The sequence below is a fragment of the Brachyistius frenatus genome, unplaced genomic scaffold (genome assembly GCF_029030835.1).
Source record: "Brachyistius frenatus isolate BFR_SWC_R1_liver_20210118 unplaced genomic scaffold, ASM2903083v1 Contig_57, whole genome shotgun sequence".
Classification (NCBI taxonomy): Eukaryota; Metazoa; Chordata; class Actinopteri; family Embiotocidae; genus Brachyistius; species Brachyistius frenatus.
This window is the reverse complement of record NW_027210656.1, coordinates 1,975,001-1,992,500: the sequence shown is the minus strand read 5'-3', so window position 1 is coordinate 1,992,500 and position 17,500 is coordinate 1,975,001. Positions and strand designations below refer to the sequence as shown.

At 43.8% G+C, this 17,500-nt stretch overlaps 1 protein-coding gene across 1 annotated transcript in view; it reads left to right on the top strand.

The window, feature by feature from the left end:
* zfhx4 (zinc finger homeobox 4) overlaps positions 1–17,500 on the top strand; it is an 85,662-nt gene that overhangs the window by 63,642 nt on the left and 4,520 nt on the right. The window contains 5 exon segments of the mRNA XM_069705532.1: positions 2,893–2,991; positions 9,393–9,526; positions 10,773–10,973; positions 11,338–11,458; positions 11,607–17,018. Coding sequence (XP_069561633.1) covers positions 2,893–2,991; positions 9,393–9,526; positions 10,773–10,973; positions 11,338–11,458; positions 11,607–17,018 — 5,967 coding nt within the window.

The following is a 17,500-nucleotide window of genomic DNA, read 5'->3' as shown; positions in this document are numbered from 1 at the left end:
ATGGATGGATGGATGGATGGATGGATGGATGGATGGATGGATGGATGGATAGATAGATAGATAGATAGATAGATAGATAGATAGATAGATAGATAGATAGATAGATAGATAGATAGATAGATAGATAGATAGATAGATAGATAGATAGATAGATTGTATATAGCTGGATGCTGACAAAGGACATATAAAGGTTTTTTTTGCTTTTGCTCCTGCTTTTTTAGATTTTTTTTTTCTTCTTTCTTTTGAGACATTCTTTTGACCTTGCAGTATGTGAGATCTTCAAAAGCTTACTTTTTCTCTCTTTGTATTTCTGTTTTGACCCCCCCTCCCCCTTTCTTTTCTCACGCTTCTGTGAAACATGCTGTTCGATTTGTGCCATTTGCTTTTCCTTGGCTTCGTACAAAAGTCAAGTATAGAGAAAAGATAAACCAGTGATGAAGGACTTTCAAACCCCCTACACACACAACATTTACACTGACGCACACACACATGGTATCCTTCTTCTTTCCCTCAACATGAAGGTGAGGTGAATTAAAATACAAAGATGGACGCTGCAGCACCAGCAGTGAAAATTGCAATTTCTGCAGCCCGGGCTCTCTCGGCTGACAGGAGATATTTCATCTCCGTTGTCACCGACGTATTAATAAAACATCAGGAGCAGAGTGCAGTCCCAGTCTCTTTCTCTTTCTCTTACACACACACACACACACACACACACACACACACACACACACACACACACACACACACACACACACACACACACACACACACACACACACACACACACACACACACACACACACACACAGAGGCTGTGTATACACATGTACACAGTGTGTACAGGACACATATGTGCAAATGCTAAGATATTACAATGTTCATGAATACAAACACACACAAACACAACTGCAATTTTCCTCCTCAATCACATACCAGCATCTGCCATGAAAATTTCATGCTGGATATAATGTCCACTTAATGTGTTGCCGCTTAAAGCAATGGCGCCAGCGCTTAGTCTGTGTGTCTGTCTGTGTTTTTGTGTGTATGTGTGTGTGTTCGCACCATGCCGTATGTGAAAGGGTTAATCATATCATGTTTCCAAGGAGGAGGGGTGGCTTTGCAGACCTCTTGTGCTCATCATACAATGGCCAAAGTGATTGTATGCAAATGCGGGCTGGCCTCAATGCACCCTTTGCCTGATTTCTGTGAATATGACTGTGTGTGCATGTCTGTGTGTGTGTGTGTGTGTGTGTGTGTGTGTGTGTGTGCGCGCGCGCTGTAAAAATATGGTTATTAAGGCAGCGCAGGATTGATGAGCGCAGCTCTTTTACACACTTTTAGACACATACCAGTTTCATTCTCGGGCCGAGTGAGGGGTTTGTGGTAAGAGAGACTCCCTCCCTCTTCTCCCATTTAAAAGACATGACATTTTTAATGTTTTTTCTCTGTGTGTGTGTGTGTGTGTGTGTGTGTGTGTGTGTGTGTGTGTGTGTGTGTGTGTGTGTGTGTGTGTGTATGCGCGTGTGTTTGAGCATATGAATATGATACTGTGTGTGCGTTTGATGTGATGCCTCTTTGCAAGTGTTTCTGTTTGATTTTGCATTGGTGTGTGCTAGCCCAAAGATGGAGAAAGGCACTATATGTGTGTTCATATATGTTTGTGTGTGTGTGTGTGTGTGTGTGTGTGTGTGTGTGTGTGTGTGTGTGTGTGTGTGTGTGTGTGTGTGAGCTGTGCGTGCATGCGCATGCCTGGTTATCTGGCCTCTCTCAGACTGCTCAAAATTCATTACAAAGTGACATCAGCCCAGCCGGAGACAAATGATGGCTGGATGAAAGGGAGCGCTGGGGCTCGGCTAGGATTAGTGTTAGCTTGTGCTGGCGACACATATACACACATACACACTCATATACACACACATACACACACTTTAATCCACTGGCAGAACACTGCAGATACACAGAATTATCAAACAAGGGGCTGAACTCTCAGATGGGCAGGCTAATCTGCTAATAGTGCAGAGCTGCACGTGTGTGTTGGTTTGCGTTTGTGTGTGTATACACACATATTTATTTTACAAAGGTAGACACAATATCTATGTGCAGTATAGTAATAAGTATGACCTACTAAATCCCCACGTGACTTTAGTTTTTAATTTTACGTTTTGATTTAGATATTATAGTAGGACGTGTGTTGTATATTATATGATAATGTTACTATTTATTTTTTACAACAGTGGATTTTTTTTTTAAAGTAGAGTTATAGCTTTTTATTTTTGTTTTTTTACATTAAAACATTTGTAATGCACGTAATATGTGTCTAACTTGGAAATAACATGAGTTGAAGAAGGAAAAATATTAAATGTGTATTTAAATGATAGTAAATGTACAAGGAAACATTATTATGCCATGCCTTTCAATAATTTCCTTTTTTGAAAAAGGGCTTTTTGAAGAGAGGCCAGCGAAATGACTGAAATAGTTTCCCTGCAGGACATTTTTTGTTGTCACACAACTTCCCTGCATTCAAGCCGTGGATGTATTATGTTTCAGCCAGGAGAAGTGGCATGGCATGGCTATTTTCAAAAGAGCATGTGTTCAAGTCGCTATCATTATGTTCTGGTGAGATACAGTATACTGTTCAGTAGGCTAAACTTCACCTTTGTGTAGAAAAAAAGGGGCTTTATGGGGATTAACTGAACGTGTACAAGCAGGAATATTTTCAAAATTACTCTTAATATGATACAGAAATATCTGTAAAAATATCTGCACAACTTCTCAAGTCAAGCAACACGGAAGGTTCCTTTTTCAGTGCCCCGGTCATCATATATACTGTTTTTTTTAGAGAGCATCGTGGGTAATGAAGTTGTTTTTTTGTGTCGTGTGCATTTTCAGAAGAGACTGCTGAGGACAATGAGAGACCTCCTCGCACTTCCTCCAGGCATGGGCTCAACCTCACCGACCGAGACTTGACTGACAGCAGGAGAACTGACCGTAAGTCCGCACGCACACACACACACACACACACACACACACACACACACACACACACACACACACACACACACACACACACACGCACGCACGCACACACACGCAGTACATAGACACACAAACATACAAAACACATATGAACCATAAGCCTCTCTTCTTTTTTAAGTTATCCTTCATCTGTCCCTCCCTCAGATAAGGTTCTGACGTGTATGTAACATGTGAATGCTGCTTACTAGCCTCCGTGTGACCTGCTTTAATCGTTTCCATCTGACAGAAAGAGAAAGAGAGAGACGGGGAGAGGGAGAGAGTGGGAAATAAGGAGAGCGAAAAACGGAGAGAAAGAGAGACGGATAAGTTGAGTGTTGTGGATATTACCAGGCAATGTCCAGGCCCCAGATTATTTTTTAATCAAATCAGTTTGCGTGCTTGTAATTTATAAGCGCCTTGCATTAATCTTTTCTCGTTCTTGTGCCCTCTCCGATGACATATTAATTTTTCATAAGCGCAGGATTAGATGGGGGGGGGGGGCTGTGTATATGTTTTTCTAATATTACTCTGCATCCCTGCAACCCTTAAATTAGTTTTTTTCCTGCAACCTCCCTTCATTTTTCTTCCGCTCCCATTTTTTTCCTGGCTCAATCCATCCCTTAATTGTTGTCCAATCTGTGACCCTATCACAGGCATTACCTCAGAATAGAAAAATAGCACAAGATAGAAAGGGGGTGTGGGGGGGGAGAGAAACTGTTTATTTGTTTGTAAGAATGGCAGCGTTGTAAGCGGGGAGGGGCAACAGCTCTGTAAAAGGCGGTGGTGCTTTTGTTATTTCGGGCGAGGTATGGAGCACATAATGCCTCTGCTGCGAGGCTGTGGTCGGGATAGCCCTGGCTTTGTTAGGTTTGATTTACCCAAATAAGAATTCATATGGTCTTCTTATGTATGAGATGGAAATCCATTGCTGGAAATGAATATTGCATGGGGTCTCTCTCCTCCTTCGTTTTTCTCCTCTGTCATTGCATGGAGTTCTCATTCTTTCTCCCTTTACTAATGTCTCTCCTCCTTATTTCTTTTTTGCCCCCCCCCCTCCTCCTCCCCACTCACACACACACACACACACACACACACACACACACACACACACACACACACACACACACACACACACACACACACACACACACCTTCCAACTCCCTCCCTCTACACCCTTCATCCATCTGAAGCTCCCTCCCCACCTCCTCTTCCTCCTATGCTATACCTAGCTCCATAATGTGAGGCTCAATGAGGCAGAAGGAGAGCTGAGTGAGGCTGGGGCCTATTAGTTTAGCTAGTCATCTATCTTTCAGCTCTATCTCTCTGACAGGCCTGTCTGACGGACTGGCAGGGAACCACCATCCATGCATTTACCGCTACATATTACCACCAGCGTCATTTAACACCGCCGCACACATGCAAAAGACCAAACTGACAGAGTGTCCGGGTCCTCCCTACTTGAAAGCGTTCCTACTTATATGCGTGATCTTAAGTGTAGTCCGAGCGGAGTGAAAACAACGTATTAAAACAGAAATATACACCTGTTGTTGATTTTGTTTTTGTTTTTGGAGGAGTAGGGGGGGGGGGTGCTAATTGTGTATATTGGATTATAGAAGGTTTCAGAAAGTCAAATGCCGGGAAATGAAAATGGAATTTTGGAGTGCCAGCGTGTTGTTAGGCCGGGTGTCATGTTTTTTAGTTTTTTTTTTAGTTTTTCTCCCTTTGTAAAGTAGGCAGATTTAGCATCTCCTTCATCAATCCCAAATCTCAGGCAAGCTTGAAATCTTTAGATCCGTGTGTGCGTGCGCGCGTTTGTGTGTGTCCATATGGAGATCTCCAGGGAAGGGATTACAGTGTGACCAAGTGAGCAGTGTATTTGCGCACTTCATCTCCAAGACCAAGATCCTTTAAACAAAGAGGAGCAGATAGATAGAAGGGGACGAGAGACAGAGAGAGAGAGAGAGAGATAGGGGTGGGGGTGGGGGTTGGGGTTGGGGTGGGGGGCAAGGAAACACAGAAAGAGAGCTGTTTTCCCTTGCTTCATTTACATTGTCTTTTTTAATCCTATGTCACTTTAGATTAATTATAATCCATGTTACATTTTCCATGCAAATGTCCTCGATGTGGATTACTTCCAGATAGCTTTGTGCTGTGTGTGTAGATGGCACATGTCGCCGCCATGGCTCAGGGGCCCACTTCTTATAAATAACCAACTAAACAAAGGCCCTGGCATGGAAATGAGCCTGTCAGGCAGCCTAAGGAAATTACAGATCTCTACCTGCTTCAAATTAGCAAAGAAATTACTCATTGTTCCTACAGTCAAATGTTATGTATTAATCTTGCATACAATTTGGAACTGTGACAATAAGGGAGAAACAAAATGCAATCACATGCAAACAAGGTCTGATGTTAAGTATTCCATATTAGCTTGTTCATATTCAGAATATTTTTTGTATATTTTTTTTTATATGCATGGATCTTGCAAATTTGCCCAACTTGCGACGAGAGCTGTGCTCCTTTTCTGTCTCTCTAAAATGAGATTAAAATATATTAAAGATATTAGCATGTTTAATTACACGCCTGCAGCAGTTCCTTTGTGCATGTATGTGTGTTTTCTGTGTAATGACAGCTTGTTGAACGTCTCAGACGATTTGTCAAATGTGACAAGGCCATGCTCATATTTATCTCTCATTAGAACTCAAGATGGAGATGGAAGAGAAAAGAAGGCTAGTCATTAAAAAACACAAACTACAAGACAGCTGCTGTTTAATAGCCTTTCTTTTCTCCATCTGACTACATCTCTACCTCACTCCTTCAGTCTCTCTCTCTCTCTCTCTAACCTCCCTCCGGCTAGATCTGGGTCTGCTGAGTGCTTCAGTGGGAGTTTGGGGTTCAGAGTGTGTTGCTGTAATGTTATCAGGTGACCAGAGGTCAGCCTAATGCGTAACCTCAGAGCAGTAGGCCAGTAAATCATGCCGGCCGGCCCTCCCTGGCCCGCTTTGGCGAGCTCTCCCTCCTAGATTTACTGCTCCGTAACCTTAGCCAGTCTGCCAGGGCTCAGGACAGCTAAATTGAATACTAAATCCAAGCCACCCAGCCTTTCCCCCCCCACTCTCTGCTCTATGTTTGTGGGCTTTTTGTATTCTAATGAAATGAAATGAGGGGGAATTGAATCATCAATGGGAACATGTTGTCACTTGTAACAGGGAAAAAACACGACAGTAGGTACAGTTTGAGTGTTTTCAAATCTTTCTCCGAGACTTGATCCTGATGATGAAATTGATTTCATAGGAAGTCATAGTTGGATGTAAAGATTCAATGAATTGCTTGTTTGTGTGACAATTCTCATTCGGTTGCTTTTGTTTGCATAAAATGTCTTGTGCCCTTCCTGACGCAAAAGGGCAGATTCTAAAATAGATCCAGAGGAATAGCATTAGCTGTCATGGTATTGTTGGTCCCCCTGCCTTTCGAGGAACTATTTGGGACAGAAATACCCCGAGGCTCAGCTGTGGGCTCCTCTGTCCCTCTCAATCATTTGTCCTTGTTCTTCAGACTGTTTCTCTACATTTCTCTCCCTTTTCCTCCGTTGCTCTCGACTTTTCACCATTTGAGCGCCCATTTGAGCGTGTGTATAAGTGTGTATATATGCGGCTCCCTAAACATCACTGACAGTTGCAAATAAAGATGGGTGGTGTGTGTACCAGTCTCTCCCCCTGCAATGCAAAAGGGGTTGAGTGTCATAAATCACCTTTTGATTTATCTAATCAAGCAAGGTCCTGCTCCATGCAGACATTTGTCATTGGTGGAGGGGGTTGGGGATGTGGTGGTGGTGGTGGTGGTGGTGGTGGAGGGGGGCCAATTTCAGGTTTATTCTACCCCCTCCACTTCACTCGGTTGCAGCTGCTGGAACCCACATAAGGATGAAGGGATGGAGGGAAGGTGGGAAGGGAGGAGGGGAAAAAAGGACAGTCATTAAGTATGAGGTGCAGACTCAAGAGACAAAGGAAAATGAGAGGAGAGTCTCCAGCTTTCGCCTTGTTCTCCATCATGCTCTCTCCTTGTACCTCTGAGGGCAGGAACAGGAAGCTGGTTAAAAACATTCAGAGAGATAGTTATATCTTGCCCCATGAATTTATAGAGCGTTTTTGGATCATGCGACTTATTGCATTTATTTGTCTGACAGATGATTATATCCTTGGATGACACTCTCCAATCTTGAATGCAAATCCAATGCCTCAAAACAGCTTTATTATTCACTGGCAAGGCTTGCCATTTAATGCTCCTAAGTGGCCACGGAGAGAACTGCTCTCAACATTCAGGGTTAACCAACTGTTTTTCTTTGTGTGAATTTCATAAGTGTTGATGAAAGCACTAGGTCAAAGACGAATCTAAACCAGAAGGACAGATCTTCATGTTGCGGGCACGCACACACACACACACACACACACACACACACACACACACACACACACACTGCACACACACACACTGCACAAACATACATTTACATTCAACATGACAGTAATCAATGGTGATGTGTGGGCCCTCTCCCCCGCCGCATTGTAAATGTGTTTGCAGCCTCTTGTCCGACAATCGCCTCATCTCCTCTCGCATGGATGTAATTTAGTTGCAAATTGACTGGAAGACGGAGACAAAAATTGAAAGTTGAAATTAGAAATGGTTACAATAAATATGGGAGGCGGGGCGCAGGCTTTGGAAAGGTCAGGTGATATGACGGGTGCTTCCAGCCTGGACCGATCTGACCAATGGAGTGTTAGAGGCCTGACATGAAGCACGTAATACACACGCATTGTATGCACATAGACACACACGCACAAGCCCTGCAGGGGCCATCAGAAGCAGTGGAAGACGAGATTACCTCGCTCTTCTGAGCTGCGGAGCAATTCTCGGATGTTCTTGGAAATTCACATTGTGCCCTTGTGTTTTTTTTTTTCCTCCCGTCTCTCTCTCTTTCTTCCTTTCTTTCCTCCCTCCCTCTCTCTTGTCACTTTCCTTGACAGGCCAATATTTCAGGCTCCAGATATAGGGGATTACAAATAAAATAAGTGGAACGCCTACTTAATGCAACAGAATTAAAATGCATGAACGGGCCGGAGGAATTGATATGCGCCCAATACAAACAGGAGCCACAGAATAATATGAAATACAAAATGTTTTTTTTTCTTCAAACCCCCTCTCCATGTATCAGTGCTTTGATTTCCCTTTTTTTCCATTTGTGCATCTAGCGTGAAGCGTTGATTCGCAAGAGTGAGGCTCACATATTGCCTTGAGTGACCAGACGAGGGAGGGGATGTGAGGGGTGGGGGGGGGGCTTAGGGAGAGAGGGAGGAAGAGAGCAAGGAGAAGGGAGGGAGGGAGGGAGGGAGAGTTGCTGTTGCTGTGTCTTTGTGTTGTGCAGAGTGGGTAAATTGCAGTGGCAGAGTATAGCAGGGCCTGCATGGCCTGTATCTTAGGATGAGGCTAATGAAAGATTTATCAGCGGCTGCAGCATTTACTAAATACAACCAGAGGCTGATCTCTCCACGCTGAGCCCTGCTGTTAACGTCACACGCGCTTACACGCACACATACAAACAGACACACACAAGTAGTGCTGCTACTGTACCACCAGCCGTGACCAAGCCCTGAAAATTTAGCATCTTATACAGACACAGGAGTTGTTGAAGCAGCTGGGGAAATGTATATGAACTAATGAAGTGTATAATATTACCATAACATTTAATGTATGTCGTGCTGTGATAATGAGCCTGCCTGAGTTTTTCCCACTTGTCCTCGGGGCAGAAACACGTCAGTGTATACGAATGTGAATAATGCCGTTCCTGCTTGTATCCATGCTAATGTTGTATTGGTGTCAAATCATTTTCTACATCATCACCTATGTCCCACTGAATATTAATTTTGTAGACTTGTTTATGTTATTGACTATATTATTTGTATACCATCTATATATCAATACTCATCAATTTATAATCAATTTATGATCTAATACAGCCACAACATGTCAGAATTTCAATTTATTCTCTCAAATTTGTCAATTTTACATACTTGGTTATGTTGTAGATGAATATCCCCATTTCTCATACAGCAAGGAATCCACTGGATACGTTGTTCAATATGTCACTTTACTCCAGTCCCCATTCTAAAAAGCTCAATTGAAAGAAATCTATTTTGCAGCTTTGTTGTATTGTTAAAGCCTTTAGTTCAAAAAGTAGATTTATTATGAATGTATCTAAGCTTAGATTGCAAAGATGCTAACATATAAGATGTAAATATAAATATTAACTAAGTAGCTGATGAGAAGCATTCATTTTTAAAGTTTTACACTCTCTCTCTCTCTTTCTGCCATCTGCCAGGAGTGAACGCCAAATCCAAAGAGGTAACCGGACCGAACGCGATGGTTAAACATTCCCTCCTGCCAAATCGACAAATTGAAAGCCCACCCAAAAGGCCAAAGTCTGCTGAGGGGAAGACCTCGGCTAATGACCAGGTAAATGTTTGCAGAGTATGTAAAGAAAACTGACAGTTGATCTGCACTTTCTGAACAATTTTGAAAAGGTTAGTGGTGCGGTTTCTGGCAAATCAAAGAGGTTGTTTTTGAGCTGCTCCTCAACGTGTTTGAGGTGTACACAGGGTGACCGTGGACCTGTAACCGTTTTCACTCTGCCAAAGAAAATGTATCAAGGTTATGGACTCTTGCTTATATCTATTGGCATTTCATATCTGGAATGGAATTTTTCATTGGATGAACAGAAAGCTAATAGCTAATGAGGCCAGTTCGTCTTCATAAGCATTAATAAAATCTAACCCTCACTGTCACTGTGGGATGAGCTAATGGGAAGATACTTAACTGTAAGAAGCAGAAATGCTAAGCCAAGCATTTAGCAATTGCTGGCACCAGCTTTCATTTAAAGGGTTAAACGCATCCCACCATTCCCTCCCTGACAGAGCTTTTTACCATCAAGCACAGGCCAGCCTTTGTGTTCTTAAGTGGAATACCTGCGCTAGCCTAAGGCCTCCCTCCCTGCTTCTTTTCCCCTTTTTGCATCTCTTTAAATTATATGTGTTTTTAAATTAGATTATGAAGTATTAGCTTGTCTGGTTCTGGGCCTTGCAAGGAGGGAGGACTTAGTCATTTCAGAAATGGATTCTATTAAGACAGGTGGTAGGGAGGCAGCTATGCACAGAGTACTCCCTGTAATGAGGGCAAGGCGTAGTTTAGGAGAGTACACACCTTTGTCATCTGTAATCTCCTGATTAGAAATTCTGGCCGATCGTGTTTTCTACTAATAAAATTGCATGAGTTGAGAGACTTAAGTGAATTACATGTAACATGGTTGATCTACATTTTTTGTGTTAAAGTTGGCATGGGAATTGGTAGGGAGAGGTGAATGTGTTAGGATGAGGTGAGTGAACAGTGAACAGTGAAGAACACAGAAATTCTATTTGATTTTGCGGATACGGGGTAGTTTTAGCTCCCAACAATGGTTCTTGCATGTCTTGACAAAACATGTATTTGTTTTTAAATAGTAATGGTTGACCAGTGGTGCAGGCGGATGACTATGTTAATAACTGTGTAGTTCAAGAATGATACCCACTAAAGTACATCAAGTGCAAAATGGAATCCCTGCTCTTGGATTAATTTTAACATTGCACAGGACGTCCCTTTCCTCAGATATCATAAAATGATTTCTCCACTCCTGACCAGATACTTATCATTCCATCTTGTTTTTTAGGTCCAGCAGTGTCCATATTGCAACTACAGCAGTAAAGATGCCAACCGTATGCAGCTCCATGTGATGTCCCAGCATTCCATGCAGCCAGTGATCCGCTGCCCATTGTGCCAGGATGTCCTAAGCAACAAGATTCACTTGCAGCTGCATCTCACTCACCTTCACAGTGTGGCTCCTGACTGTGTGGAAAAGCTGATTCTGACTGTATGTAGAAATAATTATAATGATTTACATTTGTGTGGCTCTGTGTATGTGTTAACAAAAATGGGTTTTTCAAATTAAGAAATTCTTGGAAATTCATGATGATAAACATGATGGGATTTATTAGTGAAATAAAAGATGGTTTATTGTAACTTTTTTGCTAGAAATGTTCTGTACTCCTGTGTGGGTAAGGGAAAGGGGCCTATATGCTTTTATTGTTCTCCCTTGAGATACTGCATATCTCTGATTGTTGTTCAAATCTTTCTTTAAAGGCACACATCCTCATCATTTACTGTATATATTCTACCATCTTATAAAATGGTTTCAAATCAATATAATAATGAGGAAACTCCTTTGGTTTTGACAGGTTGTTGGACCTGATACAGCAGCACCAAATAATATAATGCATCCCCAAACTGGACAAGAGAAAAATCTGTCTTCAATGGATTCCTCTACCTCTCTTACTGATGGGTCAGGAAAGTCTCAAGGTGAGCAGAACATGCTACTTCTTTTCTTTACATCAAAAATGTTTTTGTCCAACTGTGTTTACATATTTTTGGAATCATTTATCACAAAAAAAAAAGATACATAAAAGATGTTGTGTATAGTACTTCAAATTTTATTTTGTACTTGTAGGTCACATCTCAAAGGATGGGCTGACCAACCAAGACAAGAATGATATAGACCTGCAGGGCGAGGAACTCAAGCCCCCAATGGAGGCCTCAGAAGCTCCAGACTGGAAGAGAGCAAGTGGGTTAGGACATGATAGCAAGTCCCCTGATACTCTACAAGACCATCTCAGTGAGCTCCAAAGACTCCAACAGCAACAACAGCAGCTCTCAGTGTCTGATCGTCACGTCTACAAATATCGTTGCAACCACTGCAGCCTGGCCTTCAAGACAATGCAGAAGCTTCAGATACATTCTCAGTACCATGCCATCAGAGCAGCCACTATGTGCAGCCTTTGCCAGCGCAGCTTCAGGACGTTCCTGGCCCTCAGGAAGCACTTGGAAAATGGACACCCTGAACTCAGTGAAGCTGAGGTGCAGCAACTCATAGGAAATCTGCCACTGAATGGAGATATCACTGAGAGTGAGGCCAGAGCCTTGGAGGAAGCTCAGGCCTTTGAACATGACTTGGACAAAGATGATGAAATGGACCAGGAAGAGAAGCCCAGTCCCACAGGAAGTGACAGTAGCTCTCTACTAGATGACATGGGAGCAGAGCCAAAAAGGACCCTACCATTTAGAAAAGGGCCCAACTTTACAATGGAGAAATTTTTGGACCCGTCTCGACCTTACAAGTGCACAGTATGTAAGGAGTCCTTCACCCAGAAGAACATCCTGCTAGTCCACTATAATTCTGTTTCCCACCTGCATAAATTGAAGAAGGTACTTCAAGAGGCATCAAGCCCAGTTCCACAAGAGACAAGCAACAGCATTGACAACAAACCATTCAAATGCAATATTTGTAATGTTGCCTACAGCCAAAGCTCAACACTTGAAATTCACATGAGGTCAGTGCTCCACCAGACCAAAGCCAGAACAGCCAAAACTGACATGAGCAGCAGCAGCAGTATCACTGGCACTAGTGGTCCACTACCTGCAAAAAGTCCAGGCCCAAGCGCACAAGGGAACACAAGCAACTCAGACACTGCTAGAAGTGGAACTCCTTCTTCTAACAAAGAAAACACTGTGGAACCCAAAGAACCTAACAGCAGCAAACAGCAAACAGCAACTACTGACCATGTTTCAGCACAGGCAAGCAGCCACCAGTCGGCACAATCCACAGCCCAACTGCAACTGCAGCTTCAGCATGAACTCCAGCAACAGGCTGCCTTTTTTCAGCCTCAGTTCCTTAATCCAGCTTTCTTCCCCCATTTTCCAATGACCCCAGAAGCACTGCTACAGTTTCAGCAGCCACAGTTCCTCTTCCCCTTTTACATACCAGGAGCAGAGTTCAACTTAAGCCCAGAACTTGCGCTGCACTCAGCCGCAGCTTTTGGAATGCCTGGCCTCACTGGATCATTCCTGGAGGATCTGAAGCAACAAATGCAACAGCAGCACCAGTTACAGCAGGCTCAGGCCCAGCAACAGGCTCAGCAGCAGCAGCAGCAACAGCAGCAGCACGCCTCTCAGACACAGTCACAGATTCAGCAACAGAAAAACCAGCACCTGCAGAACCACAAATCCAAAATGGAGTTGTGCACTGTGTCAGTTTCAGATATACAGATGTCAAGAGAGGCAGAGGATCACCTAGAAAAACAAGAAAGCAGAGCAAAGATGGAAAATGGAGGTGATGCGTTAAATGATGGAGGAAAAGACAACAGAGATCCCAAAAAGTCAAAGTTCTCAGAGCCATTGATTCCCCCTCCACGTATTGTGTCAGGAGCAAGGGGTAATGCAGCCAAAGCACTACTAGAGAACTTTGGATTTGAGCTGGTTATCCAGTACAATGAAAACAGACAAAAAAACCAAAAGAAAAACAAAGATGGAGTTGAACAAGTGGAAATGAATACTGATAAGCTTGAGTGTGGGATGTGCGGAAAGCTCTTCTCCAACATGCTTATTCTCAAAAGCCACCAGGAGCATGTGCACAGTCACTTTTTCCCATATGTGGAACTTGAAAAGTTTGCGCAGCAGTACAGAGAGGCCTATGACAAACTCTATCCAATAAACCCTTCTTCACCTGAGACTCCACCACCGCCGCCACCACCGCCACCTCCTCCTCCTCCACCTCCTCCTGCTCCAGCCCCAGTGACGGCTCCTCAGCCTTCTTCTACATCGATGACCAAGACCCAAACCCCAGTACCTTCACCAGTTCCTGTTTCCCATCAGACAGCGCACCAACCTTCTCACCAGACACAGCCAGCCCAGCCAACACCCCCTCCTCCACCACCCACTGCGGCCCCTGCACCACCGCAAGTACAGCTCCCTGTTCCCCTAGATCTTCCCCTTTTCCCTCCTCTCATGATGCAGTCCGTCCAACACCCAGGCCTGCCCCCTCAGCTGGCCCTCCAGCTGCCAAGTATGGATTCTCTTTCCACAGACCTTACACAGCTCTGTCAGCAGCAGTTGGGTCTTGATCCAAACTTCCTCCGCCAGTCTCAGTTTAAGCGACCACGCACCCGTATCACTGATGACCAGCTGAAGATCCTTCGTGCAAACTTTGATATCAACAATTCCCCCAATGAAGAGCAAATTCAAGAGATGTCAGAGAAGTCTGGCCTGCCCCAAAAAGTCATAAAGCACTGGTTCCGTAACACCCTCTTCAAAGAAAGGCAGCGGAGCAAAGACTCTCCCTATAATTTTAATATTCCTCCCATTACTACGTTGGAAGACATTCGAATGGAGCCCCAACTCAGTGCACATGAATACTACAGGACTGACTCAGCCATCAACAAGAGGTCCTCCAGGACCAGATTCACAGATTACCAGTTAAGGGTGCTTCAAGATTTCTTTGACACTAATGCCTACCCTAAGGATGATGAGATTGAGCAGCTCTCCACCGTGCTGAACCTTCCATCACGAGTCATTGTGGTGTGGTTCCAGAATGCCCGCCAGAAAGCTCGCAAGACCTATGAGAACCAGGCAGATTCTAAAGACAATGAGAAAAAAGAGCTGACCAATGAGCGATACATCAGAACCAGCAACATGCAGTACCAGTGTAAAAAGTGCAACATTGTGTTCCCACGTATCTTTGACCTTATCACTCACCAGAAAAAGCTGTGTTATAAGGATGAAGATGAGGAAGGTAATGAGGACAACATCTGCGAGGAATATATCGATTCTTTTGAGCCGGTTCCAGTTAAGACTTCCCAGGTACCTTTAGAGCTCGCCAAACAGTCCCAAACTGGAACTGCCACCAGTTCTGGCTCAAGCTCCCCTATGATGGCTTCTCCTCGTGCTGCCATGGGAAAAACCTCCCCCAAGCCAGACATTACCCCTGAAAGTGAACTTAAACAAACTGAGACTGCCCCTTCACCGGTGATCAAGTCACTACCAGAGCCCAGACCATCTAAGGCTTGTACCCCTCAGCCACCTCCTCAGAAAACTCCCCAGCCCCAAATGTCAAGACCCCACTCCCAGCCCCAGGCAGCTACAGTGCCCTCAAGTCCACTCTCCCTGGCCCTTTCCTCACTCACAAACAGCCTCCCCCACCAGATGCTTCAGTACCAGTGTGACCAGTGTAAGATTGCATTCCCCACTGTGGAGCTATGGCAGGAGCACCAGCACATGCATTTCTTGGCTGCTCAGAACCAATTTCTTCACTCCCAGTTCCTTGAAAGGCCCATTGATATGCCCTACATGATATTTGACCCTAACAACCCCCTAATGGCTAGCCAGCTGTTAACTGGGGGCCTCTCCCAAATCCCATCTCAGGGTACCTCTGGTATGGCCTCCGCTGCAGGCTCTGGGGCAATGAAGAGAAAACTGGATGACAAGGAGGAAAGTGCTAATGATAAAGATGGTGGAAACAGCAGTGAAGAACAACACAGAGATAAACGTTTGAGAACCACCATCACGCCAGAACAATTGGAGATTCTTTATGACAAATACCTACTTGACTCTAACCCAACAAGGAAGATGTTGGACCACATTGCACGAGAAGTTGGATTGAAAAAGAGAGTTGTGCAAGTTTGGTTTCAAAACACTCGTGCAAGAGAGAGAAAAGGGCAGTTTAGGGCTATAGGGCCCTCCCAGTCCCACAAGAAATGTCCCTTTTGCAGAGCACTGTTTAAGGCTAAATCTGCTCTAGATAGCCACATACGATCGAGACACTGGCATGAGGCTAAGCAGGCAGGGTTTAGCTTGCCACCAAGCCCAATGATGAATCAAGACAACGAAAGAGGTGAAAGCCCAAATAAGTATAATTTCTTTGACTTCTCACAGCTGCCTACCAAGACTGAGCCAAATGAGTATGAGCTGCCTGCTGCATCCTCAACTCCAGTCAAACCATCTGAGACACAGATAAAAAACTTCTTAAGCCCTTCATCCTTAAAAGCTGAAAACTGTGATGAAATTGAAGGGCCTAGGATTAATTCAGCAGAAGCATCATCTTATGATCTCTGTAAAATGGACTTTGATGAGACATCATCAATTAACACAGCCATTAGCGATGCTACAACTGGAGATGAGTATAATAACAATGAGGTTGAGAGCTTCACTGCCAATGGAGGAGACAAGCTGAGTGACAACAAAAGTGGCCTGGCACCAAATTCTGATTGTGGCAATGAAAGGTTCCAATTCAGCATGGTGAGCCCCTCCCTCAGCTTCTCTGGAAGAGACTGTGACTCTTATTTTAGCTCCAGGGATGATGAAATGGACGAATTCAATGACATGAGTGAATCATCAAGCCTGGCTGATCCCAGCTCCCCTAGTCCCTTTGGGACAGGTAACCCCTTCAACAAGTCTGGCAAAGGCAGCAGTGGTGGTGATAGGCCAGGCCACAAGCGATTCAGGACCCAGATGAGTAACCTACAACTTAAAGTACTCAAAGCGTGTTTTAGTGACTATCGAACTCCTACAATGCAAGAGTGTGAGATGCTGGGCAATGAGATTGGACTCCCCAAGCGTGTTGTCCAGGTGTGGTTCCAGAATGCCCGTGCTAAAGAAAAGAAATTCAAGATAAACATTGGAAAGCCATTCATGATAAGTCAAGGCTCACCAGACGGACCTAGGCCTGAGTGTACGTTGTGTGGTATAAAGTACACTGCCCGGATGTCTGTCCGAGACCACATCTTCTCCAAACAGCACATCGCCAAAGTGCAAGAAACCCTGGGAAACCAGGTGGATAGAGAAAAGGACTACCTAACCCCAACCACTGTCCGTCAGCTGATGGCCCAGCAAGAGCTTGACCGGATGAAGAAAGCTGGTGAGGGACTCAGCCTGCCTGGCCAGCAGCAACAGACTTCAGTGGACAACAATAATGCACTTCATGGCCTCAGCTTACCCTCAGGCTACCCAGGGTTATCTGGCCTTCCACCAGTGCTACTTCCTGGGGTCAATGGGCCATCGTCACTTCCTGTTTTTCCACCCAACACACCTGGTGAGTTAGTATGACAAACAGTGAAAGAAAAGTTACACAGACTAGAAGCTTTATGAACTGAGCTTTATCATGCACTATTTTAATCTAATATACTACTGGTTATTCTGTATCACAGTGGTGCTTGTCAAAAGTCTTATTTTTTAAAACTATTTTAAAATTAAAGATGGTGGGAGTTAGTGCATGCATAATGTCAGCATCAAAGTTGAACTGCTAATTTCTTATTCAGAGATTTGTTTTTTTTTTTTTTTTTGTTTTGTTTTTTACAACAAATGTATCTATATCATGACTTTCGATTGTTTTTGTTTTTCCCCTCATTGTAGGTTTGGTATATTTATATTATAATATATTGGCAAATTGAAATGATCATAAAGCGCATGTAACAGTTTTGATCCATAACAAAATCTTATCAAGAAAGATAAAGACTCAGCCAGTGACAAATTAAGCATTTTTATCTTATATAAAACAGATTTCCATATTAATTT